The 26,446-nt window shown below is 36.0% G+C and overlaps 1 protein-coding gene across 2 annotated transcripts; it reads right to left on the bottom strand.

Annotated features, from left to right (window-relative positions):
- Nucleotides 1–9,331: 9,331 nt before the first annotated feature.
- Nucleotides 9,332–13,133, bottom strand: LOC112803402 (guard cell S-type anion channel SLAC1). 2 transcript variants are annotated; one of them, XM_025846901.3, is made up of 3 exons: nt 11,546–13,133; nt 10,566–11,374; nt 9,332–9,939 (listed from the first exon to the last, which is right to left on the bottom strand). In XM_025846901.3, exons 1-3 carry the CDS (start codon nt 12,080–12,082, stop codon nt 9,591–9,593), a joined length of 1,695 nt encoding a protein of 564 aa, XP_025702686.1. In that variant the 5' UTR covers nt 12,083–13,133; the 3' UTR covers nt 9,332–9,590. The 2 variants fall into 2 exon arrangements, with proteins under 2 accessions (XP_025702686.1, XP_072054280.1); XM_072198179.1 differs by having other exon boundaries at nt 9,332–9,949; nt 11,546–12,909.
- Nucleotides 13,134–26,446: the final 13,313 nt, after the last annotated feature.

The following is a 26,446-nucleotide window of genomic DNA, read 5'->3' as shown; positions in this document are numbered from 1 at the left end:
CAACTTCGCACAACTAACCAGCAAGTGCACTGGGTCGTCCAAGTAATAAACCTTACGTAAGTAAGAGTCGATCCCACGGAGATTGTCAGCTTGAAGCAAGCTATGGTCATCTTGTAAATCTCAGTCAAGCGGATTCAAATGGTTATAGAGTTTTGAAAATTAAAATTTAAATAAACATAAAATAAAGATAGAGATACTTATGTAATTCATTGGAAGGAATTTCAGATAAGCGTATGGAGATGTGTTATTCCTTCTGAATCTCTGATTTCCTACTGTCTTCATTCAATCATTCATACTCTTTTCCATGGCAAGCTATATATTCGGGCATCACCGTTGTCAGTGGCTACCTCCCTTCCTCTCAGTGAAAATGGTCCTCTACAGTTTCCCGCATAGCTAATCATCTGTCAGTTCTCGATCATGTCGGAATAAGATCCATTAATCCTTTTTCACACTGTCACTGTGCCCAACACCCGCAAGTTTGAAGCTCGTCACAGTCATCCCATCCCAGATCCTACTTGGAATACCACAGACAAGGTTTAGACTTTCCGAATCTCAAGAATGCTGCCAATTGATTCTAGCTTACTCCACGAAGACTCTGATCTCACAAAATGAAAGGCTCTGTTGTCAGGAGAGGCAACCATGCATCGTGAACCAGGAATCCAAGAGATATACATTCAAGCTTGTTTTCAGGTAGAATGGAAGTGGTTGTCTGACACGCGTTCATAGGTGAGAATGGTGATGAGTGTCACTTGATCATCACATTCATCATGTTCTTGTGTGTGAATGAATATCTTAGAATAAGAATAAGCTTGAATTGAATAGAAGAACAATAGTACTTTGCATTAATACTCGAGGAACAGCAGAGCTCCACACCTTAATCTATGGTGTGTAGAAACTCCACCGTTTAAAATACATAAGTGATGAAGGTCCAGGCATGGCAGAATGGCCAGCCTCCAATTCTAAGGAAAAACGTTCCAAAGATGTTCTAAAGATAATCCAATAATTTTTCCAAAGATGTGAGTACAATAGTAAAAAGTCATATTTATATTAAACTAGTTACTAGGGTTACAGAAATAAGTAAATGATGCAGAAATCCACTTTCGGGCCCACTTGGTGTGTGCTTGGGCTAAGCATTGAAGATTTCATGTGTAGAGACTTTTCTTGGAGTTAAACGCCAATTTTTATGCCAGTTTGGGTGTTTAACTGCAGCTTCAATCCTGTTTCTGGCGTTTAATGCCAGAATAGGGCAGGAAGTTGGCGTTTGAACGCCAGTTTGCATCGTCAAAACTCTAGAAAAGTATGGACTATTATATATTTCTGGAAAGCCCTGGATGTCTACTTTACAACGCAGTTAAGAGCGCGCCATTTGGGTTTCTGTAGCTCCAAAAAATCCATTTCGAGTGCAGGGAGGTCAGAATCCAACAGCATCAGCCGTCCTTTTTCAGCCTCTGAATCAGATTTTTGCTCAGGTCCCTCAATTTCAGCCAGAAAATACCTGAAATCACAGAAAAATACACAAACTCATAGTAAAGTCCAGAAATGTGAATTTTGCTTAAAAACTAATAAAAATATACTAAAAAGTAGCTAGATCCTACTAAAAATTATCTAAAAACAATGCCAAAAAGCGTATAAATTATCTGCTCATCAAATTATGTGATGAACTTGAGAAAGGAGTCACATAGCTTGATTTAGAGTTCATCCTTTCATAATTCTCTTGATTGATATACTTTGGGTTGGTATGTGAGATGTAACCACCCTTGGTTGAGTTCCTGAGAGTTGTGTGGCATTGAGGATTTGTTATTGAACTTCATCTCTTTTAGTGATCAATTAGATCACGAGAGTGGCAATTGATTGTGTTAAGAGAAATGGAGTCACCAAGAGATTGGGACTCGATTATTCACAATCCGACATAGATCTATCCTACATAATTGAGAAAGAATTGAGCAGCATTGATTCATGAGAATTTACATCTCCGATCCCTAGTGATCTCTTCCATCAATTCTCATGTCTATTTCTCTTTAGTTATTTTGAGTACCCACTACCCAATTCCCTTTTATCTTTTAGCAATTTAACATTCTTGTCATTTACATTCTGCTCTCAATTACTTGCAATTTACTTTCCTGCTCTTTACAATTCTGCACTCTTACTTTCTTGCAATTTAGTTTTGACGTTATTTAAGTTTCTTGCAATTTAAGCTTTCGTTATTTAATCTTCAGCCTTTAATTTTTTGCACTTTAAGTTTTTTCCCTACTTTAGTTCTTTAAATTTCTTGTCATTTAATTCTTTGCAATTTCTTTCAAGCATTTAAATCTCATGAAATCAAAACAATATTTTCCTAACTAAAATACCATTTAACTAAAGTTGCTTAATCCTCCAATCCCTGTGGGATCGACCTCACTCCGGTGAATTTTACTACTTGATGCGACCTGGTATACTTGCCGGTAGTCTTACGTGAGAATTCTTAATTTTCACGTATAGGTCCGCATACGCATCCATATGGCCGCATACGCATCCATATGGCCGCATACGCGACTTGGAAAAATTTTCCATCCCGCGTACACACTACTCTGCCACGTACATGGAGGCTCTGGACAGAGGCCATCGGCCGTGTAAATGAGTGTCCATGTACGCGAGCTTAGCAGCAGAGGCAAAAAGCTACTAAGTCCAAAATTTCCTATTTTGCTCACCTAACTTCGGACGCACATAATTTTTTTTGTTTTAAAATATTTTTCATCCATTCTTCGAATGGCATAAATTTCATGGAACCAATTTTCATTTAAAACAAGTTTGGCTAAAATTGAGGGTCCAGAAGTCGAGTTATGCCTCGCCGAAGTTGGTCAAAAATCATGTTTTTCATCAAAATTACCAATTCTCAATTTAACCAAAATCTCAACACAAATCACATTATTTCTCGGCTAACACAACCTCAATGCTCACAACCATCATACACATCAATTTATAACTCTCATTGATACTTGTAAGATCTCTCAGATATTATCATCATAATTCATCGCACAATCTCTTCAACTTTATCGTTCAACGCAATCATCATCAATCATTCATGCATACTTCACTATCATCATCAATATGTCACACATTCCCATCAACCTCATTACTCAATACAATCACCCTTAATAACTCATCAAATATTTCAACAATTCACTCGACAAACTCTAACATAAGTCACTAATCCACAACCACACATATCAATAATTATCAACCTCAAAATCACCAAGCCTCATAAATACTACAAATATCAATCATCAACAACATCAACAAACTAATCCTATCTTATGATCAACTAACCTAAGTTTTCACGAAACATTATAAGTTATCTATGAGAAATGGAAACCATAACTTGGCCGATTTTTCTTAAAGCCCAGAACATCACAATTATCACTGTTTCTCAATAGTCCAAGGCTCTAAGACCTCACCAAATAGATTTTTCAGCCCCCAAAGCCAACTTCAAGTCTCCAATACCAACAATCTGTTTTCAAAAATACACAATTCAATCTAATTTCACAAAATAACAATAAAATTACCATAGATTTCACTAATTAGATAACTTGACAAGGATTAAATGTTCCTCATCTTATCCATGGAAGTTTGGGATAAGACCCAGCAAGTCCAAAAAGTTAATTTGATCCTAAACACTGAAATTACACAAAATCTCAACACTAAAGCTCAATAATTTCGAAAATGAGGCTTACCAACAAATTTGTTATATGGGTTTCGAGAATTCTGAGATGAACAGGTGGCTGCTGACGACTCGTCAATCGGAGCTCCAGATCAAAAGATATGTGAGATTGAGGGTGAGGTTAGGTTTTTGAGTTCTTGCCCCTTCCCTTTCATGGAGTTCAGCGTGTTTTTGTTTTGAAAACAAGGAAGAAGAGCTGAGCTCTCTTCATTAAATGAGAATTGGTTGGGCCTTGGGCCCATTATAGGTCCGGTTCGCTCGATTCGGTCCGTTCGGCCTAATTTTAGGCCAAATTTTTTAAAATTAGTTTCAAAATTTATATTTTAATTTTTTCTACTTTATTAAACTATAAAATTTAAGTTTCTGATTTCTTTAAATAATAATTAATTTATTAACTAATTATCTATTAATTTTGCGGATTTTACAACATTCATTACTTGAAACTATATTACACCATTGAAAACTAACACGAGCTGCCTATATAAAAATACTACTATCTCTCTTTGAAAAATCATATTGGCATAATACACTTTGTAGCTCTATAAACGACTGCAAGAATAATAAAAGATGCTGGACTCGCACAGATAAATTTTATACTCTCATTTGTATATGGTATAATCTGACAAATCAAAATATACTAAGAGACACACATTAGCTTCAATTACTTCTTAAAAAAACTTCTTAACTCTAATATTCTCACATTCTAATATTTTATGAGAAATCACAACTAAGAACATAGAAGTAAAAGAAAGTCAATGAATATGTGGTTTGCTTCTGCGATGTTAACTTATTTATATAAATATAAAAAGTAATTTTTTAATTATCTTCTTCACAAAATAGTAAGATTTTGTTTGAAAAATATTTAATTATTAATATTTTACATAAAATGAAAAATTGACTCGGTGAATTCAATCTGATAAAATAAGTTTTTTGCACTATACGAATATTTGAAAATATCATATCATCTCTCCCCAATCGTGTTTTCTATTTAAAAAAAAAATTCCTTCTCGCTAGTGACATGAATTTTTAAAATTAAAAAATACCTTCTCACTAATAGCGAGATACACTTTCAAATTAAAAAAACTAAAAAAAAAATATTTTCGCTTGATGCGAGATACTTTTCAATAATTTAAAAACAAATTAAAAAAATTGCCAAATGCGAGAAGGATGACTCCACCACTCCTGGTCTAACATTCCATGTTCCCTGAGAATAACATAAAAAAATATTTCCATAATCAAATTTTTTGGCCTCAAATAAAACTCATTTTTTTCTATATTATAAACAACTTGGTGATATGCATTGATATTTTATGGTTATTATGTTTTACTCTGCCATAGTTCTGATTCAATTTTTTTAAAAGGCGCAAATGTTAATGACGTTTCACGATGAATAATAATTTTTATGTAAATAAAAATAAAATGGCATCGATATTTTGTGGCTGAATAATTTGGATATAGAAAACATTATGGTGTATTGGCTGAAAATGGGGATACTGTGTGTATTACACACAGATGGACATGTCAGGTTGAAAGCACAACACGCAGGAGGCATGTTACCTGAATCACGTGGGAGGCGTGGAAGCCAGGTAGCATTGTGTGGTTGAGCCAACAAGACAGCACGCAGGGAGTGTGTTGAGGTGGCAAAGCTTGGTTGGCTCGAAAGGCACACCATGTGGGGGCGTGTTGAGTTAGCACGCAGGGGCGTGCTGACATGGCGAACGTTGATTGGTCCATGTATGCAGTACGTGAGAGGCGTTCTAACACGTGTCAAAGTGTGATTGGCTGAGCCAGGCAGCACGTTGGGAGTGTGTTAAATGCACCCCTCTATATAAGGCGAAGCTCGATAGTATTTTGCATACTGAATAAGATTTGAGTGTGTTTTGAGTGTTCTTTGAGGCTGTTGTTAGTGTGATGGAGGGCACCGCAAACTTGGTGGTGTATCGTAACGGTGAGATAATACATAATACTCATGAGGGAGTGAGGTTTGTGTACCAGAATCCGTTTTCGTTTGTGGTTCTATGCACAGTGACGTTAATGAAGCTGCAGAAGGGCCTCTGTAAAAGCATGGAGAACGGTACGTTGATGAGAGTGAGCAGAATTCTGTACCAAAATCCGATTGTAGTTTTTGGTGGTCTAATACAGTTTGATACCATGTCGATCACTGATGAATCGAGTATGCAGAATATGTTTTAAATTCACCGGCAGACTCAGACACGACACCCACAGATTGAGTTATACGTTGAGTTTGAAACTGTAGAGGCAGTAGCGGTTCAAAATGATATAGATATAGATAATGATAGAGTTGCAGTGTACGAAGGAAAGAATAGTGACAGCGAAGAGGACTTCGAAGCCACTTATGAAGCCGGCGATGAAGATGAGGATGGTGATGTGGGAGTTGAGGCAGCAGCAGAGAATGTAGTGGTTCATCCATCGAGCAGTCAACCGATGTACATTCCACCTTTTATGCGTGAGTTGGATCTCGACGCCATGCATGCCCCCGAGTTTTCGGAATATGCAAACATAAGTACGTATTGACTAAATAATAAGTTTTTGTTAGTTTATACTTTGGATTAATGAATAAACGATGATTTCGGCTTTCTGTAGGCGTTGCTGATCCTGAGGACGGAGAATTCCGGATTGGAATGGAATACAGTTCTAGAAAGTCGGTCGTCGCAGCAATTAGAAGTTTCACTATATCTAGAGAAGTTTACTATGATGTGTATGAGTCTGAGCCACAGACGTTTTATGCAAAATACAAGATGTACGGGCGTGGATGTGATTGACTTATCCGAGCCAGCTTGATACAAAAAAAGGTTGTTGGGAGATACGCAGATACAACGGTAGGCACACGTGCACGATCGAAATGATTTCACAAGATCATTCCAAGTTGGACTCGGATACAGTTGCTGAGGCTATAAGGCCATTGGTCAAGACAGACCCGTCCATCAAGGTGAAATCTATAATTGCGGAAGTCCAGTCAAGGTTCAACTATACCATCAGTTACCGAAAGGCTTGGTTGGCAAAGCAGAAGTCTATAGCCAAAGTTTTCGGTGGTTGGGAGGATTCTTACCAAGCCTTGCCATGGTGGCTCTCGGTCATGGTGCAGAAGATGTCTGGTTTAGTTGTCCAAATAGAAACACGACCACTTTACAACGGGAATGAGGAGGCACAAGGTGTAAAAATACTTCATCGTGTATTTTGGAGTTTCAATCCATGAATTAGAGCATTTAGGTATTGCAAGCCCCTGGTTCAGGTTGATGGAAGTATTCTGACTTTGAAGGAAGTCACCACTATTATCTGTCCATCCACTGACAGGCTCTCCATCAATGGGTAGGCCGAATATATGAGCGACATCCTCTAATGTCACTGTAACCTCACCGATCAGCAATACAAAGGTGTGGGTTTCTGGCCTCCACCTTTCAACCAGAGCAGCTAACATGTGGTGAAATCCTCTTATGACTCCAATCCTAGAGACGTGGTAGAATTTCGTGGCATGTAAATAGTTCTCTACCATCGGATTCCAACTCTATGGTGGATCCAGTTTACACACCAACAAATTCCTATTAGACTGCATCAACAAAGATATATGTTACATTAATTAAATAATAATCCTTATAAATATTTTAATAAACATTTACATATTATTTTATTTTAATATCTTATTTATTAAAATATTTAACATAGATTATCTATTTATTTATTTATTTATTAAAAATTTAAATTCTTTATTTATTTATCGAATAAAACATTTAATCCTTACAAAAAAAAATTTATGCAAAAACAATATTTAATAACATTTATCACGTATTATTTAATAATCTTTATTTATCAAAATATTTATTTTTTCAATTTTTTAATAACAATATATTTTATACATTTTACATATTTAATTTATTATAATATTTATTTATTAATATAAGCAACATATTTATGTTTAAAAAGTCAAAATATTTTTTTAATTCTTCAATATATTCATAATAACAAAAGTTATTAAAAAATTACATATTATTATTATTAACGTTTATTTTATAAAAACTATTGATATATTCTTAAAATATTTATAAAATACATAAAATGATATTCTCATTGCAAAATATATATATAAAAATATAAATACATAAAAAATAATCTTTAAATACAGAAAAATTTAAAATTTGTCAACTTACATAAATAGGATGATCCAAATAGTTAATAATATGTTTTTCGGACGCTGCATAATTACGTACTATTTTTTTATCCCTTAAACTAATAATTTTTTTTGCCTGTATAAACTTTTAACTCACTACTACTGACTACTACTCACTACTACTCACTACACTCTCCTCACTAAAACCTATACACCGAGACACACTTCTTTCCTTCTCTCTAATTTCTTTGCTTTTGCAGCTATGTAAGCTATGTGATGTTAACAATGGGAGAAGAAGAGTGTATATATATACATGAAGGAGAGCTTGCTGGTTCCCGAAAAGGGAGGGGGGAGCTGTCCCCTGCATGCAGGCAGCCTGCAACACACCCCCTGCGTGGTGCTGCAGCGCATTGGGACTCTGCAAAATTTTGTTGCGCTTCACGGGACTCTATGTACCACGCCCCCTGCATGATGAGTCAGCACGCTCCTGGCGTGTTGAAAGAGTGCCGCCACGTCACTTACTTGCTTAGTCACCACGCCCCGACGTGTTGAAAGAGTGCCGCCACGTCGCCCACCTGCTCAGGCACTACCTCCCGGCGTGTTGACTTTGAGCTCCATACTTCAGTAATACCTCTTGGCTAATATCCAGCCAATACACCAATCCTGCATCCATAAAAAAAAATAATTTCTGACATTTTGTATTAAAAGAATTTTTTAATTTGTTTATATATATAATCCATCAGTGATGTTTTGCATAATTATTATTTCTTTAATTGACAAAAAAAACGGCAGTGACGTTTTATGGAATTTGTCAGAAATTCTCACAATGACGTTAAAACACGATTTTTTTAGCCATTTTCGTGAGTTACATCAATTACGTTCTAATATTAAAAAAAACATTCATCAAATAGTCTATCTAACTATTTTTTTTAATTCTATCTTAATTTTTAAGTAATTGTTATAATATCTAAAAGTGTTTGTCTAATTTTTTAAAAAGGTTAAAAATTAATATTCCATCGTTACCATTACTAACGCCCCCAACCACCACCCACTGCCGCTCCGATCCATTATCGCTACCACCTCGAGCACCACCTCCCCCGCCCCCAACAAAAAGAACCATCCCTTACACTTCACAGCTCCCCACCCACTGCCAACACCCTTCCAAACACTCACCACACACTTGCAATTCGCCACTACCAACAACAATAATACCAAGAATAATAATAATCAATGAAACAGATTTCAAAATCAGATTGAACAATAAAAATAGCGTTATTTTGGAACGAAAAGGAGTTTTCTGGGTCGAGAAACGCCGATGTTGCGCCGTAACCCTCCGCCAATGTTGCTTGACCCGGAACCTGTAAGCCCTGTCGGAACAGTCTCCGCCTCATCCTCGCCTTCTTCCTTTACTTTGAATTAGGAACCAAGTTTCATTTTCATTGGAGTTGCTCTTATGCCTTCCAAAATAAAAATAGGAGAAAAGATAACAAATGAACAGAGACGGTAAATTGTTGGTATCAGTCATCAATTGTGCTTTCTCATCAATATTATTATATTTCTAAAACTGGTTTAAGAGACATTGATAAAAGCAATTCTAGCATATATACTAGATAAGAAATGGCCGGCAAAATATCCGAGCCAATCAGTATATGTATATTTTTCTACATTGGGAAATAGTTTAAATGATATAGCTTTCTGGAGCACAATTTCCTCTAAAACAAAGAAATTTGTGATTAATTCGACATAATTGTGTGGCAATAGAAATCATCATTCTTGAGCTGCATCCTTGTTCTCAGTAACTGAATTGTTGTTTATGGTAAGAGCTTTCTTTGTCCAACGCTTTATGTCATAGGCCTTCTTCAAAGGCTTCTTCTCCCTGCCTTGCCTCTTCTTATAAGTTATTGCAATGGCAAGGTCATTAGGGAACAAGGTGTGCCAAACGAATGCATGGAGAAGTGTGGATACAAAAAGAACAGACACCATTGTTGATGACATAAATGATAGTCCAAGAGCAAGTCCCTTACTTATGAAGCAAGGTACCTGTTCTGCATATTTTATGGTTGCCACTGATGCTGTTGTCATTGGAAATGTATATGACCACCACGCCACTGAAAATCTGTCCATTTCTAAAGACGGGCATATGAGTAATTTCATATTGAAAATAATATCGATATTACTCATTTTTTGTGCTTTCGTTTGAACTTTTATCATTTTACGAACAGTGAAAGTTAGAGTTTATTTTATAATAATAAAGTGATAAATCTTAATTGATACATCAAAAATAAATTATACCAATACTTTATTATTGGATGAGTTACAAGTTTACAGTATTTTATGATAATTTTAACTTACATGGTAAATTCTACCATATATTTCAAGTGATAGTCCTTGAAAATCACTGAAATAGAAGTCAAAATAACTTAAAAATTGTTCTTTAATCATCTTATTGATTTAAATTTTCAAAATAGAAAACTCAAAGACTATGATGGTCATAATTTAGGTTTCCCCATTCTAAAATGCTTCTTTGATATTCACCTAACAGTGGAAGATAGAGCTGTACTACAACATTCTTATGATATTACCCTAAATTGATATCCTTAACCTGAATAATTTATGATACTTGAAATAATTAGAAGGATTTTTCTTAGAAAAACTACCTATGATCATTGACACTCAGTTATATAGACTCTTGAAGTGCCATGCCACACTAAGTTTTAGAACATTGACAAGAATGGAATATACCTGAAACCAGTGAAGAAATTGATCCGCACAACAAGGGAAACATAGAGAAACAATGCAATGAAATAGCAAGTCCTTGATAAGCCATCAAATTCACCATATACATTCTCCCAAGCAAGGCTAGCGGCCGAAGGAGCTGCGATAAACATGGAGTAGACAGGGTGGAGCTCTTTGGGCAGCGCCTCGCTGGTCGGCAGCCTCTGATAAAGCGTCACAAACACCACCAGGTAATGCGCAAACCCGACGGCCCACAGGAACTTGGCTGGCTCATTCCAACCAACCTTGGATGCCAAGATTGCTCCGACGAAGTTTCCAACCACAGAAAGGTGAGATGATGGGTTTGCAACTTTGCAGAGACGCCTTTTCCCACCAGAGAGCCACTGTCCATAGATTTTGAGCTCAAGAAGAAAGTAAGGACCCATGAAGGTGCACCATATAGCAGGGTGGAGTGTGCCTTGTGGGGCTAGCTTAGGGGGCACCCCTATGGCGAGGAACATGCATACGACCCATGGGGCGAAGAAGAAGTTGACTCTGACTGGGTGGAAGTACTCTCTTTTCACTGCTTCAAAGTAGAATATGCATTTCAGAATGTATGTGAACGTAACTGCTGTTAACACTGCCACTGCCAAGAGCCACAGGCCAAAGTTGATGGCTGGGGTTATATGGAGGAACTTGGTGGCTGGCGAGGTTGCGAGGGCCCGCCAGAGCACCACTTGGCTGCTCAGGCCAAGACAGATACCGTAGCATCCGATCGGAAACCGGAGGAGGAAGGGCCATTTCTCGTCTTTGGGGAGAAGAATGTCCTCTGAATCCTGTCACACAGTAATTAGAATTGGGAAAAGAAGTCAACAAAATATCACTATAAAACAATGATCCCTTTTAAAATGACGGAAGGATGAACCTGTTGGACGGAATTAATTTTGTGGACTTTTAGTGAAAAAAAATGTTTAGGGGATGAAGTGTATTCTATTATTATATCTGACCTTGACTTGATCCAACTCAGGTCCTCTAAGAGCATCAAAATATCTACCAGCAGGAACACTTTCATTCACAGAATCTTGATTCCCGCTAAACGCATTACTCTTCTGAGATTCCAATTGATGATGATGATCCTTTTCTTTATTCCTTGTTGGTAACAAAGAATTCTGCTTGCTGAGTGTTGACTTAGTCTTGAATATGCTGAAGTCCCTCTTCCTCGCTTCCAATCCATGAATCCCATTGGCACCACCCAAACTAGTGCCACTTCTTGTTAGAGTAGCCTTCCTCTCGTATTCTTTTGCTTTCTTCTCGCTGTTCAGCACCGAAAACCCCGTCTCCAGCGAGACTTGCCGGTTAAAACTCCGGTGATGGGGTTTCCTTGATTCTTTAGCCTTGTTGCTCATCAGCTGCTGCTTCTTCTCAGCTTTCTCCTCTGTTTTTATCATCCTCTCTTCGTCGCCTTCTTCTTCTTCCGGCAAGACTTCATCAATGTCCACAAAATGGTTTTGCTGTGAGCCTAGAGCTATTGGTTTCTTCTCCATTCTTTTGCGGTGTGGTAATACATGCACATAGCAAAAACAAGCTCAATTGGAATCATATACGAACGTTGGGTGGTTTGGTTTTTATACAAGTGGTATCGTGAAAGAAATTATTGAATATTCGTAAAACATTTAATGCAAAATAAAAAAATGTTCATAATCACTCATTTCAATTTTATTTAGTCATTTTGTTATTTAACTTCCATTCTTATCATTAGCAACAGAAATAAGTCATCATAAATATTTTTAATTAGTACTTTAATTGTATTTTAAAAGCATGCAAACATTTTTTCCGCTACATGTCACGAGAAGTTAGCAAAAGGAAATATAATGCCTTTTCTATTTTGTGGATGCCTTTTGTGTTAGGGATAGGAAATAGAAGCCACTGCTTTGAGAGGGGGAAAAATAAAAAGTGGGCATGGGAAGGGGAATCCCGTGAGTGAAAATTTGAACGTTTTTGTTTTGTGGCTTTGGATTATTGATAGTATAAGCCTATGGTTAATAAGACTTTAGGCTATGAGCTACTTGGAGAGTGGTTTTCATGGGGAAGATGAGTTGTCAAATTAAATGAACACGGGGATCACTCTCACAGTTAAAATTTAAATGAAAGGAAGTAGAAATCCCGAGTTGATTGAACACGAGTGGCACCAAATTTCAGTTTGGTTTGACACTTTTCCGAATTTCGTTGTCTAACTTTCACACAGGAGTCATCACGCATTCATGGTTTAACTAGTAGTCTTGTTCAATTGAAACCAAGACTTCATATCAAATCAAATTATAAGTGGTTCACTCATTTTAGAAACATCGTGTATACGATATACATTTCCCCCCAAAATTCTAAAGACCAGACCAGACCAACATATATCAAACATTTGATATTGTGTCAATTTTTGACTCCATATTGAAAAAGCAAAAATGATTGGCCATTAAGCATCTGACTCGTTTATAGTACAAGACCAGAATATACGCTAACCGGACGGAACAAGAAATGGGATAGAGAGTTGGGATAATAACTTGGGTCTTAAGCAAATTAATTTTTATATAGCTGGAGGATATGTGAACTAGAATGAAATGGAAGGTATATAAGGATTAAGGAATGCTAGAGGACATGACACAATTTATTGTTCTTGGTCAACAGTTAATCATTAATGTTTAAAAGTATAGGATAAAAATATATTGTTAAATTACTAAATTAAAAAAATTTATTAATTTTAACTCTTTTGGCCATAGTCTTTTTGTTTTTTAACTGAAAGCTATTTTAAATGTGGGAAAAAGTTGTCTGCTATTGCCATTTTTTGATGATTCTTTTACAACCAGTTTTATCACTACTATTGAGTTAGTCTCTGCACACCTTTATATCTAAAATGTTTGAATAGCTATTACCTTATAATTATATTGTCTACTGAGTATATGGTTTCTTAGAATAAATTTTTTTATTTTGGTTCAATAAGCTTCGAAAGTACTTAATTTCTAATGCTCATTCGGTATTTTTATTGTATAAACTTATTCATTGTTGTTGTACTAAGTTGCCTGCATGTTTAAGTCTCTGTTAATGTAAACAATTGAACACAGGTATATGTGTATTTTTCTATCGATGGAAAAAAGAACTTACTATAATAATCTATATGACATCATTGATTTTAAGATGGGAACCATTGAATTGGATGGCAAACACATAAAGTTATAAATATGGGATACTGTTGGTCAGGAGCTATTTCGAACTATTACCACATATATTTGTTAATTGAACATGCTTACATAAGGATTAACAGTTTTAATTGCTTTAGAAAAAGTTTAGTAATATAAAATTATTTCTTTGCTTTGAACTATCTAAATTGATTATATGTAAAATTCTATCTCATGTATCAATGTTAATTGTTAAGTTTGTTACCTTTTTTTTACAGGATTGATTATTATTTTTCTTCTTTAGTCATAAATTTTTATATTTGAATTTATTTGTGAACCTTTAATAAAAAATTATAGACAAATTATTATGTAAAAATTGTAAAATTTTAAATTTTGTTTGTTTAAAAATAAAAAAAAATTAAAATTTAAGTTTACCGTTGGTTAAATTTGTCGTTAGGTATTAGTTTAATTATTAATAAAGAATATATTACTGTCAAATTTACCGTCGGAATAAGCTCTGAAATTTCACCAATTAAAAATTTATATCCGTCGGTAATTAGCAGTGGACAAAAAAACTCGCTGATAAACAATTATTGACGAAATTTTTACCATCTTATTTAGTCCACCACTAAATTTAACAGTAGTCGACGACTTTCTTGTAGTGTTTGTTATCTTCAACCCTGTTAACAACAAAACTACCGCCCTTCTTTTTCAAATATTGAACTTCCCTATCTTAACCACTTTTAACATTACAACAACAGTCACACCACCATCAATGATACCACCACCACCACTGCCAACAACTTTATCAACCCAAATGTACACAACATAGTAACAAAGAGAGACAGAGAGAGTGGGATGGAAGAAGATAGACAATAACATGGAAAAATTAAAAATAATTTCAACAAAACAAAAAAAAAGTAATTTCATAATGCATCTCAGAAACAGAGGGAGAGAAGCTAGATCAAAGAAAAATTAATAAAAAGTCTCTCAAAAAATAAAACTAAAATTAAAACAAAAATAAAATAATGAGAAAAGCCATGAGAAATGTTTTGCAGTAGATGAAGAATAGGGGTAGAACAAGACAAAGCATGACGACTTCAACAGTAGCTTAGTGGAAGCAGACTCCCAACACAATTTTGGGAAGATGCATATCACGTCAGCTTTAGTTGTGACGTGGTGGAGGCATACGTAGAGCGACCCAGATCTCGACAATTTCAGCGGCGAGGTGTAGGGCTCCATCTCTAATTCTACATCGACAATGAGCTGATGCATCGTTTCACTCAAGACGAAGGTCATTTTGGTTGACGGCGTGTGTAACGACCCAACTTCTAGCATCTGATGAGCGTACTAAGAGTAAGGTGTTATTTTCTATACTCCTAAATGTAAGACTCTGGATTTTTGAAAATTAAATAATAAGTTATTTATGATCTATTTTATTTATTTAAGATTATTTTTTCAGAGACTTTTATATATATATATATATATATATATATATATATATATATATATATATATAAATTGGGATGAGAATTGTATATTCTATATTTTGAATATTTAGACTTTTGAACCTTATTTTTTGATTATCTCTAATTTCTATTGAATTAGTATTTATTTGAAAATAAATTTATAAATCGATAATAAAATGGTATTTCAAAGATAATTATTTTGTATTTAATTTAGTTTTAAATTATTAATTTATCCTTTTTTTATTAAAATTATTACACTACCTTAGTCCCAAAACCATAGTTAGCAAAACCGGACCGGACCGGCCGGTTCGACTGGAAAACCAGAGAACCGAATCTAATACCGGTCCGATCCAATCTTTGGACCGCTTAAGGCATTGAACCGGCCAAACCCTATATGAACCGATGAAAACCGGTCAAATCCGGTCAAAACCAGATCGAACCGAACCGGTTGGGTCTGAAGGCGAGCCTACGACGCACTAGCGTTGTGGAAAAACACCATACTTCATATGCTCTCCAGTGCTGCCACGTGTCCAGCCTTGTGAATTTTTTCCAAAAATGTCTAACACAAGGTTTGAACTCCCTCATTCAAGGATATAAAGAGGATGATTGTGCCACCAAGCTGACACACGACTTATTAATATATACACATATTATAATACATATACCAAGGTTTTATTTTATTTATATTCAATTTATTTTAATTTTAAAGCCACTCATTTTTAAATCAATTATATTTTATTTAACTATAAATTTTATTAAATATATACAAAATTAAAAATATAAACAAAAAATTATTAATCATAATTTATTTTTTCTTTTCATGATTATATGATATCTATTAATATTATTTTTTTAATAAATACTTTTAGTATATAATAATAGGTAAAGACTCACATGCAGTTGTCTTCATATGAAGTTGATAGTTAAAAATCCTTAGATGATATGTAGTCAAACTTGTCAAATCATCTAACGGTTATTAATATCAACTTCACATGAAAACAACTGTATGTGAATTTTTACCTATAATAATATAATAATAAAATAAATATATATACCGGGTTAACCGGTTCAACCAGTAACCCACCGGTTGAACCAATAACCCAGTGACCCAGTAACCTGACCGATTCGATCATCGATTCGGTTCTAATAACTATGCTCAAAACTCCCAAAACAAACCCTAATTTATACTACCTCAAACCCTAAGACAACACAACACACACTCACACTCACACTCACACTCACACTCACACACACACCGTCACTCACCTCACCCCCATACCCACGAGAAACAAAGAAAAGAAGAGAGAGGGAGAGTGCGATCCAGAAGGAGAACGGAGAGGGGAAAGGACAGCGCTGGTGGAGCTGAGAGCCGCCGTCGTCATCACTGTTAAAAGGAAGAGAGAAGGAGAGAGTCGTCGCCGCCGTTTGTTGAAGCCGCCATTGACGTCACCTAGAGAAGGTAGAGAGAGACGAACGCAAGGAGAAAGAGAGAGAGAGAGAGAGGGAACTCGTGTTGCGGTGCTCCTCGCCAGCAGCGGCGAAGGTCTGTTGCCGTCGAGCTGCCGCGAGAAGAGCCAGACGAAATGGAGAGAGAGAGGTGTTGCATTCTGCCTTCTGTTTGTCGCTTCTTGTGCCGCCGTAGAGCTCCATCACCGTCAAATCCGTCTCTGCTGCTACTACTGCCATGGCCGTCATCCTTCCAGTTGTTGCCGTGGTTGTTACCACCATTCATGGTCGCCGGGAGTAGCGGTAACGCCGATGTAGGTGCGACTGCTTCATTCTTGGTTCACTTTTGTGCGGTATGTTGTTTTTGCTCTGAAAACCCTTTTAATCGTTGTTTTGTGATATGTTGCTAAGATTTTTGCAGCGTTATTGACATAGGGTTGAGTTTTAATTCTTGCATATGCGATTAAAGTTGCTACGGTTGCTGCAAAAGTGGAGTGGAGTTGAGGTTACAGCTGCCACTCTTGCGGGCTGGGAGAAAGAGGGATTTTGACACGTTTTATAGCCTTCAAGTTTTGACTATTGGAGGCAGAGGCTTTTTCTTAAACTCATTTTACTTTCAAGAATTGTTACAAAGTTGATATTAATGCCAAAAACATATTTTTATGAGTTTGTAAGTCTTATGGATTGAACTGAGTTGTTTTGAATGAATATAATTACTTGCCTGATTGGTTTATTGATCGATTGAAAATGTTCAGTTGCTTGTTGCTGTTATGGTTGGTTGATAATACTGTATTGATTGTGAAATTAAAATGTGATGAGTAATTGACGAATGTTGTTGGGTTTTGTGCTTGGTTTGAAGTTGTTGTGATAATGGTTTGATTGTGATTATTTTTGATTATTAAGATTGAATGCTTGTTGTAAGTTTTGGGTAAATTGATGATGTCACTTTGATTTCTAAATTGAATGGATTGAGAACATTGTTGTTTTGATTGTGGTTGAAAAAAAAAAGGGTAAGTGATTTCCAGTGATTGATGGAACCCTTAAGGGTGGTAACGTCAGAGTTTTAGGGGAGGTGCTACCAAAATTTTATAAGTTTGGATTAAAGCGAATAATCAAGAAAATGAGATTGGTTGTTTTCCCTGAAGCCTAGAGACTTGTTTGAAGTGTTATTTAAAAAATTTGGGTTGAAGAATTATTTTATTTGATTTTGATTTAACTATAAAAAGGATTGTTTTTTGGGGTGTTTTTAACAAATTTTAAAGTAATTGTTCCAAAATAAGTGGTTATTTTTCAATTGAGATTTCAATTGGGAAATAAGAATGATATTAAATCTTTTTGGGGAAGGTTTTAAACTTTAAGTGAAGTTAAAGTTAGTTTTGGAAAATTGGTTAAACAAAGTGAGTTTTATTCAATTAATTCTAATGTAAGAGTTATGTTTTGGGGAATTTCAAATCGAATTGAAGAAATGGATTCTTGAAGTTAATCTGGGACTTTTCATTTGGTAAAAATGAGTTTTAAGAAAGAGAAATGGATTTAACTTATTTTGTTTTTAAACGAGATTTGAGATTTGAAACACCTAGACAAGATGCAAGGGTTTTAGCTTAGTCCTACTTGCTCCGGGTTAATAAAGGATCGTGGTGGTGTATCGCTTGTCCAGTGTTATGGCAGACGTGGGGATCGTGGTTATTTACTGTCCATGAATTTTTTTATAAATTGTAACTTATGCACCTGGAAAGGATCGTGGTGGTGTACCGCTTGCCCAGTGTCGTAGTAGACATTAGGATCATGGTTATTTACCTCCCACGAGGTGGGAATTGAGGTTCTTTACCATCCACCAATTTCCAAGAGGACGATATCTGGGTTTGCTATACCAGGTGTGTCAAGTTTGGCATGATAACTGGAATGTTAGCTCACGGCCAGTAGCACAGGCATGCATTATACTGCATTTGGTTGCTAGTGTTTGGGTGTGCTTAAGTGTTTTGGTTTGCCTATCTGATGAATTTTTTCTAACTGTTATTTGTGGTGCCTGCTGTAATTGCTCTCTAATTGTGTTTGCCTTGCATTGTTTGTTGCTTGTGATTGATTTTGTTTTGAGATTGAGTTTTGGTGATGAATTGGTGATTCTGAGACCGAATATGATTTGATTATATATTGGGCCGAAGGCCGAAATTTGATTATTTGTTGGGCCGGAGGCCGTGGTTGGTTATGCTTGGACCGGGGTCCGTGATTGTTAAGTTTGGATTGATTGATTCTTTGGTATGTATTGAAATGTTATGTGATTTATCCGATAAATTTTGGAACTTTTTATAAATAACGATATGAGGTTGGATTTTGTGTTATTTATACGTTGATATTTGAATAGATTCATAAGACGAACGATAATCGCGGTGGTTGAAATCCATACTCTTCTTCATACGTATCCTTTTATAATAATTTTGAACTTCTTTGGTTTGACCGTATGGTTAGGTTCTCACCCCCATACAGACTTTTCTTTTTAGGACAGACGAGGAGTTTAAGAAATTTCTTCTGCGCATCTGATTGTGTTGTATATATCTTAGTTATAGTTTTTCCCTTACCTTGTTATATATTTTTTTGTCAGAGAGATGGGAGTCGTGATTTATAATGACATGTATGTCTAGTACGTTTGTAAGTTACTTGTATAAGAAGTCTTGTATGTTTATATATATATATAAATATAAATATAAATATAAAGATTGTGATTTGAATTTGTTTATATATGCTTACTTGTAAAAAGAAAAAAACTTTTGATTTTTCAAATAAAACAACGATATGCTTTCAAGTTAAAGACTCCTATTTTATTATTAAGTATATAGAAGTCATCGTAATATTCTCGCTATCGAGTGGCGCAGCCGAAAGCGTGACATTCTCATAGCAAGGGTATGATATTATGGTATCAGAATAGTCTTTCCTGTAGAGCCTGAGGAATGGACTGACTATGCTTCAATTGCATACTCTGAGCATTTGTCATGTTGTAGGTCTTGTTCTAATGACAAGAGTTAGAGCTTTATGCACATAACTGTCTACTGATTATTGTTGTTAGTCTATCATTGTATACTTCATAGTATTAAGTTTGGCCATCTTAACACTAATGGTTTATGTATATGAGAGCACTAACGGGTTATCATAGACGAAATAGAAGTAATAGGTAATGCATATCACTGGGTATGGGAAACGTTAGAAGTTACACCTCAAAGTTACTCAGTTACGTGTCTTGTTCTTTCATGGTTTACCTTGGAGTTCTTATTTGAGATTTCTTTCTTGGAAAGTAAATTGATTCTTTTCCAACCTTGTTCTTTGTTCATATGCATTCTCGTTGATCTTAATTGCATATGTCTACTTAAATTCCTTGGGATATCTGGTTTTCTTGAGATGCGATTTAGTTTTTTTGCTTCATGTATTGCATCTTATGTATAACTCTATCTAATTATACCCTTGGTACCCTTTTTAAGTTCTTGTTTCAAGTCTTTATTGAAAAAGTTTTGATTTGATTTATCCTCTACTGTACTTGATTGTGTTATTAACCATTCTCTTGAATTATGGTGAACCCCATCTATGATTTTTGTTTTTCTCTTCTAAAGTTTGGTATCTTTTTTAGTAGCTCGAGATTTGTTTTAGTGTCGCGTGCGACCTATAGATATAGCAAGCCACACATTAGTTATTTAGGACATGTTTGGTGGGTGCAGAAGATGAAGCTTGTAAGCGTGCGATGCTACAAGAGGTTGTGAAAACAAGTTATGTTGAAGTTTGGAAAGTTGAAGCTCTGAAATAGGTACGAGATCAGTGTGCGAACGTTAATCATGTTGTTTCAACACCAGTCTATTTTGTAACTTTTAGCCACATTATACTACCATTGCCTGTTTAAATCATGCAATCTTTTACATCATGCCTACCTTGTAGTTTCTGTTTTGCATAACACTTTTTTCCTTATATTTTTATGCCATATGAATATCCTGATATTTGAACTTGTATATATGTGTGTGTGTGTGTGTGTTGAGGCTCTTTGCTTTTTTAATAAATTGTTAAAACTATGTAATATTTTGTGTATTACGTTAATTTTCGAAGACGAAAATTTTTATAAGTGGGGTAGGAGGTAAGACCCTGAATTTTTGAAAATTAAATAATAAGTTATTTATGATCTATTATACTTATTTAAAAATAAAATAACAGGGGGGGTGTTGTTTCCAGGGAAGGGGAAAGGTCGCCGCTCTACGCCGCCGCCGCTGCTCCTTTCTTCCTCAGCACATACACTAACGGCAAAAGAGGAGAAAGTAGAGGGAGAGAGAAAGAGAAGAGAGGAACGAAGACCTCCACAGTGCCGCCGACCACCACAGCGGCCTTCTCGTGGCGATTTGTAGCCTGCCAACACTGCATCATCGTTCACCACCCAGCCCCTCCTCCCCCACCACCGCCGCAACCCTTCCCCTCTATTTCAATTTTTATTCCTTTTTTCTTTATTTTTTCAAATTTAAAGGATTCCATTGTTGTTGTTGTTGATGCTTCTGGTTGCTTCTATTTTTTCCTTTTATTCCATTATTGTTGTTGTTGTTCTGTTGATTGTTGTTGTTTGATTGTTGTTATTCTACTTCTAGTTTATACTTTTGCATGCTTCTGCTTCTGCATTTTTTGTGCTTCTGCTTCTGCTTCTAGCTAATGTTGAGGAAGGAAAGGGGATGGAGGGGTATTTTAGTCTGAAAGACGATTTTAAAACTAAGTTAAACCTTTGGGACCATTTTATAGCAAAAAAAGGCCGGGGACGAAATAAATTTTTGACCTTTATATTAGGGACCAAAATCATACTTAACCCTAATTTAAAGCTTTATTGATGGAAAAATAATAAAAATTTTATATGCTATATTTTGAATATTTAGACTTCGAACCTTATTTTATGAATAAAGAAAAAATTAATTTAACTATCTGTAATTTCTATTAAATTAGTATTTATTTGAAAATAAATTTACAAGGTGATAATAAAATGGTATTTCAAAGATAATTATTTTTTTATTTAATTTAGTTTTAAATGATTAGTTTATTACTCTATCATTTTATTTTTATTAAAATTACTACACTACCTTAATCCCAAAACCCCCAAAACAAATTCTAATTTACACTACCTCAAATCCTAACACAACACAACACACACTCCCATTCACACACACATACGCCATAACTCACATCAACCCCTCACCCCCTACCCACAGGAAACAAAGAAAACTAGAGAGAGGGATAGTGCGAACCAAAGGGAGAATGGAGAGGGGAGAGGATGGTGCCGGTAGGGCTGGAAGCCAGCGTCGCCATCGCTGTAGAAGGGAAGAGAAAAGAAGAAAGTCGTCGCCATCGTTTCTTAAAACTGTCATCGATGTCAACTCGAGGAGGAGGAGAGAGATGAAAGCGAGGAGAGAGAGAGGGAGCTCGCGTTGCCGTGCTCTTTGTCGCCACCGGCAACGGTCCATCCCTATCGAGCTACCGCGAGAAGAGCCAGACGAGATGGAAAGAGGCATCGGGTTTTGCCTTTTGTTTGTCGCTGTTTGTGCCACCATGGAGGTTCATCGCCGTCAAATTCATCTCTGCTGCTGCTGCTGTCATGGCCACCGCCCTTCCAGCTGCTGTCGTGGTTATTGCCGCAGTGCATGGTCATCGGGAGTTGTGCTGACACCATCGAAGTTAGCCTCTGGAGGTGCGGCTGCTTCGTTCTTAGTTCCTTTTAGTGCAGTAAGTTATTTTTGCTCTGAAAACCCTTTTAATCATTGTTCCATAATATTTTACAGAGGTTTTTGTAATAGCCCAGACCACCTGCTAGCACGATATTGTCCGCTTTGTCACACAAGGCCTCACGGTTTTGCCTTTGACGATTGGGATGATAGCCGAAACCCCACACGCTCACTCGTCAAAACGTGTCATGCTAGGGAGAGGTATCCACACCTTATAAGGCATGCTTCGTTCCCTTCTCTAACCAACGTGGGGCCTTACAATCCACCCCCCTAAGAGAGCCCAACGCCCTCGCTGGCACATCGATTCGGGCTTCGACTCTGATACCATCTGTAACAACCCAGACCACCCGCTAGCACGATATTGTCCACTTTGGCACACAAGGCCTCACGGTTTTGCCTTTGACGATAGGGATGATAGCCGAAGCCCCCCACACTCACTCGTCAAAACGCGTCATACTAGGGAGAGATATCCACACTCTTATAAGGCATGTTTCGTTCCCCTCCCTAACCGATATGGGACCTTACAGTTTTTATAGCGTTATTACCATAAGGTTGAATTTCAGTTCTTGCATATATGATTAAAGTTTCTATGGTTGCTGCAAAAATGGAGTGGAGCTGAGGTTACGGCTGCCGCTATTGCGAGCTAGGAGAAAGAGGGATTTTGACGCATTTTATAGCTTTCAGGTTTTGACTATTGGAGGTAGGGGCTTTTTCTTAAATTCATTTTACTTTCAAGAATTGCTACAAAGTTTATATTAATGCAAAAGATATATTTTTTATGATTTTGTAAGTCTTATGGATTGAATTGAGTTGCTTTGAATAAATGTAATTGCTTGCCTGGTTAGTTTATTGATCGATTGAACTTTTAGTTAGTTGTTGCTGAAGTAGTTACTTGATAATATTGTATTGATTGTGAAACTAAAACGTGATGAGTAATTGACGAATAGAATTGGGTTTTGTGCTTGGTTTGAAGTTGTTATGATGATGGTTGGATTGTGGTTGTTTTTTATTATTGAGATTGAATGTTTGTTGTAAATTTTTGGGTAAATTGATGATGTCACTTTGATTTCCAAATTGAATGGATTGAGAACATTATTGTTTTGATTGTTTTTGAAAATAAAAGGGTCAGTTATTTATGGTGATTGATGGAACCCATAAGAGTGGTAAAGTTTGAATTTTAGGGGAGGTGCTGTCGAAATTTTATAAGTTTGGATTAAACTGAATAAAAAGGAAAATTAGATTGGTTGTTTCCCCTAAAGTCTAGGGACTTTGTTTGAAGTGTTATTTAAAAAATTTGGGTTGAAGAATTATTTTATTTGATTTTGATTTAACTATTTAAAGGATTGTGTTTTGGGGTGTTTTTAACAAATTTTAAAGTAATTGTTCCAAAATAAGTGGTGATTTTTCAATTAAGATTTAGATTAGGAAATAAGAATGGTATTGAATCTTTTTGGGAAGGGTTTTAAACTTAAAGTGAAGTTAATGTTTGTTTTGGAAAATTGGTTGAATAAAGTGAGTTTTATTCAATTAATTCTAATTTAAGAGTTATGCTTTTGGGGATTTCAAATGGAATTGAAGAATGGATTCTTGAAGTTAATCTGGGACTTTTGATTTGGTAAAAATGAGTTTTAAGAAAGAGAAATGGATTTAACTGGTTTTGTTTTAAAAAGAGATTTGAGATTTGAAACACCTGGGTAAGATGCAAGGGTTGTGGCTTAGTCCTACTTGCTCCGGGTTAAGATTTTAAAGAATCATGATGGTGTACCGCTTGTCCAGTATCACAGCAAACGTGGGAATTGTGTTTATTTACCGCCTACAGGTTTTTTAAAATGTAACTTATGCACCTGGCAAGGATCATGGTGGTGAACCGATTGTCCAGCGTCGCAGTAGACGTGGGGATCATGCTTATTTACCTCCCACAAAGTGGGAATCGTGGTTCTTTACCGCCCACCAGCTTCCAAGAGGACGATACTCAAGTTAGCTACCAGGTGTGTCAGGTTTGGCATGATAACCGACATGTGAGCTCATGACTAGTAGGACAGACATGCATTATACTGCATTTGGTTGCTAGTGTTTGCGTGTACCTAAGTTTTTAGTTTGCCTATCTATTGAATTCTGTCTAACTGTTAATTATAGTGCCTACTATAACTGTTGTCTAATTGTGTTTACCTTGCATTGTTTGTTGCCTATGATGGATTCTGATTTGAGACTAAGTTTTGGTGATGAATAGATGATTCTGAGACCGAGTGTGATATTATTATATGTTGGGCCGGAGGCCGTGATTGGTTATGCTTAGGCCAGGGGCCGTGATTCGTAAGTTTCGATTGCTTGATCCTTTGGTATGTATTGGATTTTTATGTGATTTATCTGATAATATTTTGAAAGTTTTATAAATTGCGACATGAAGTTGGATTTTCAGATTATTTACATGTTGATATTTGAATAAATTTATAAGGTGAACGATAATTGTTGTGGTTGAAATCCATACTCTTCTTTATACGTATCCTCGTATAACAATTCTGAACTTCTGTGGTGAGACCGTGTGGTTAGATTCTCACCTCATAGAGACTTTAATTTTAGGAAAGACAAGGAGTTTAAAAAGTTTCTTCTGTGCATCTAATTGTGTTGTATATATCTTAGTTGTGGTTTTTTCTTCGCCTTGTTATATATATATATATATGAAGATTGTGATTGAATTTGTTTATATATGCATAATTGTAAAACGAACAAGAACTTTCAATTTTTTAAAGAAAACAGCGATACAATTTTGAGTTAAATGCTCCTATTTTATTATTAAGTATGTAGAAGTCATCGTAATATCCTCGCTATCGAATGGCGCAGCCGGAAGCGTGACATTTTGATAGTAAGAGTGTTACACTAAAACACTTAACTCTTTATTAAGTATTATATATGAGCTTGATTCCTTGCTAAAACGTAGTTGTTTCACGGGATAGTTTTTTTTTTTTTTTTGAAAATGTTGATCAATTTATCATAAGCATATAGAGATAATTAATATCATAAACACAAATATAAACAGAAATATACACATCCCTTAAGATATATATATATATATATATATATATATATATATATATATGTGTGTGTGTGTGTGTGTGTGTGTGTGTGTGTGTGTGTGTGTGTGTGTGTGTGTGTGTGTGTGTGTGTGTGTGTGTGTGTGTGTGTGTGTGTGTGTGTGTGTGTGTGTGTGTGTGTGTAGACTAACTATTGATAGTTAGTTATCTCTCCATCTTTGATTATAATTACCACCTTGATTATAGTTACCGCCTTGTTGATAGTTCCCTTGATTCGGACGGTTGTAATAAGCATTGGTAGCCGCCAAGGTGTTGTCCTCTTGGAGTTGTGGACATTCATCAGTATAGTGAGAATAGCAAGCGCAAATTCCATATACTCTCTGAGGGACTAACTGTTGACATTGTTGTTGTAGAGGAGGTGGAGGTTGTTGTTGATTGAGTTGGAGTTGCTTGAGTATATTAGTCATCTCTCTCAAAGTCTTAGTGAGAGCGGTGGTCTCACTGTTAGAAGAAACTTCCACAATAGCCTTGGGATGATTATTCCTTTTCCTTGCATGTTGGGTAGACTCAGCTAGATCGGTAATCAGTTGCCATGCTTCTGTCGTCGTCTTATACATTGTCAGAGAGCTATTACTCGCATCATCCAAGAGGGTCTTGTCTCGAGACTTCATGCCTTGGCAGAAGTGGCTAATTAACACCAACTACTGGTCAATCATGTGATGGGGGCACGAGTCAAGGAGATTCCTGAAGTGTTTCCAATACTCATAGAGAGTCTCTGATTCACCTTGAATGAAGCAAGAAATTTCCTTCCTCAATTTATCTATGACCTTCGGTGGAAAGAACTTTTCCGAGAATTCCCTTCTAAGCAGATCCCAATTAGTAACAACAGCTTCGAGTTGAGTGTAGAACCACTCCTTTGCCTTTCCCTTAAGAGAAAATGGGAAGGCATATAATCAAAACGGCAACCTCATCTGCGCGATGATGCCTAGTAGTTGAACAAGCTGTTTGAAAATCTCTAAGGTGCTTAATAGGCTCTCGAGTGAGTAAACCATGGAATTTACGAAG

This window comes from Arachis hypogaea, chromosome 1, assembly GCF_003086295.3.
Source record: "Arachis hypogaea cultivar Tifrunner chromosome 1, arahy.Tifrunner.gnm2.J5K5, whole genome shotgun sequence".
NCBI classification, from domain to species: Eukaryota; Viridiplantae; Streptophyta; class Magnoliopsida; order Fabales; family Fabaceae; genus Arachis; species Arachis hypogaea.
Note: the sequence above shows the minus strand (reverse complement) of the source record. Positions and strands in the feature narration are given on the sequence as shown.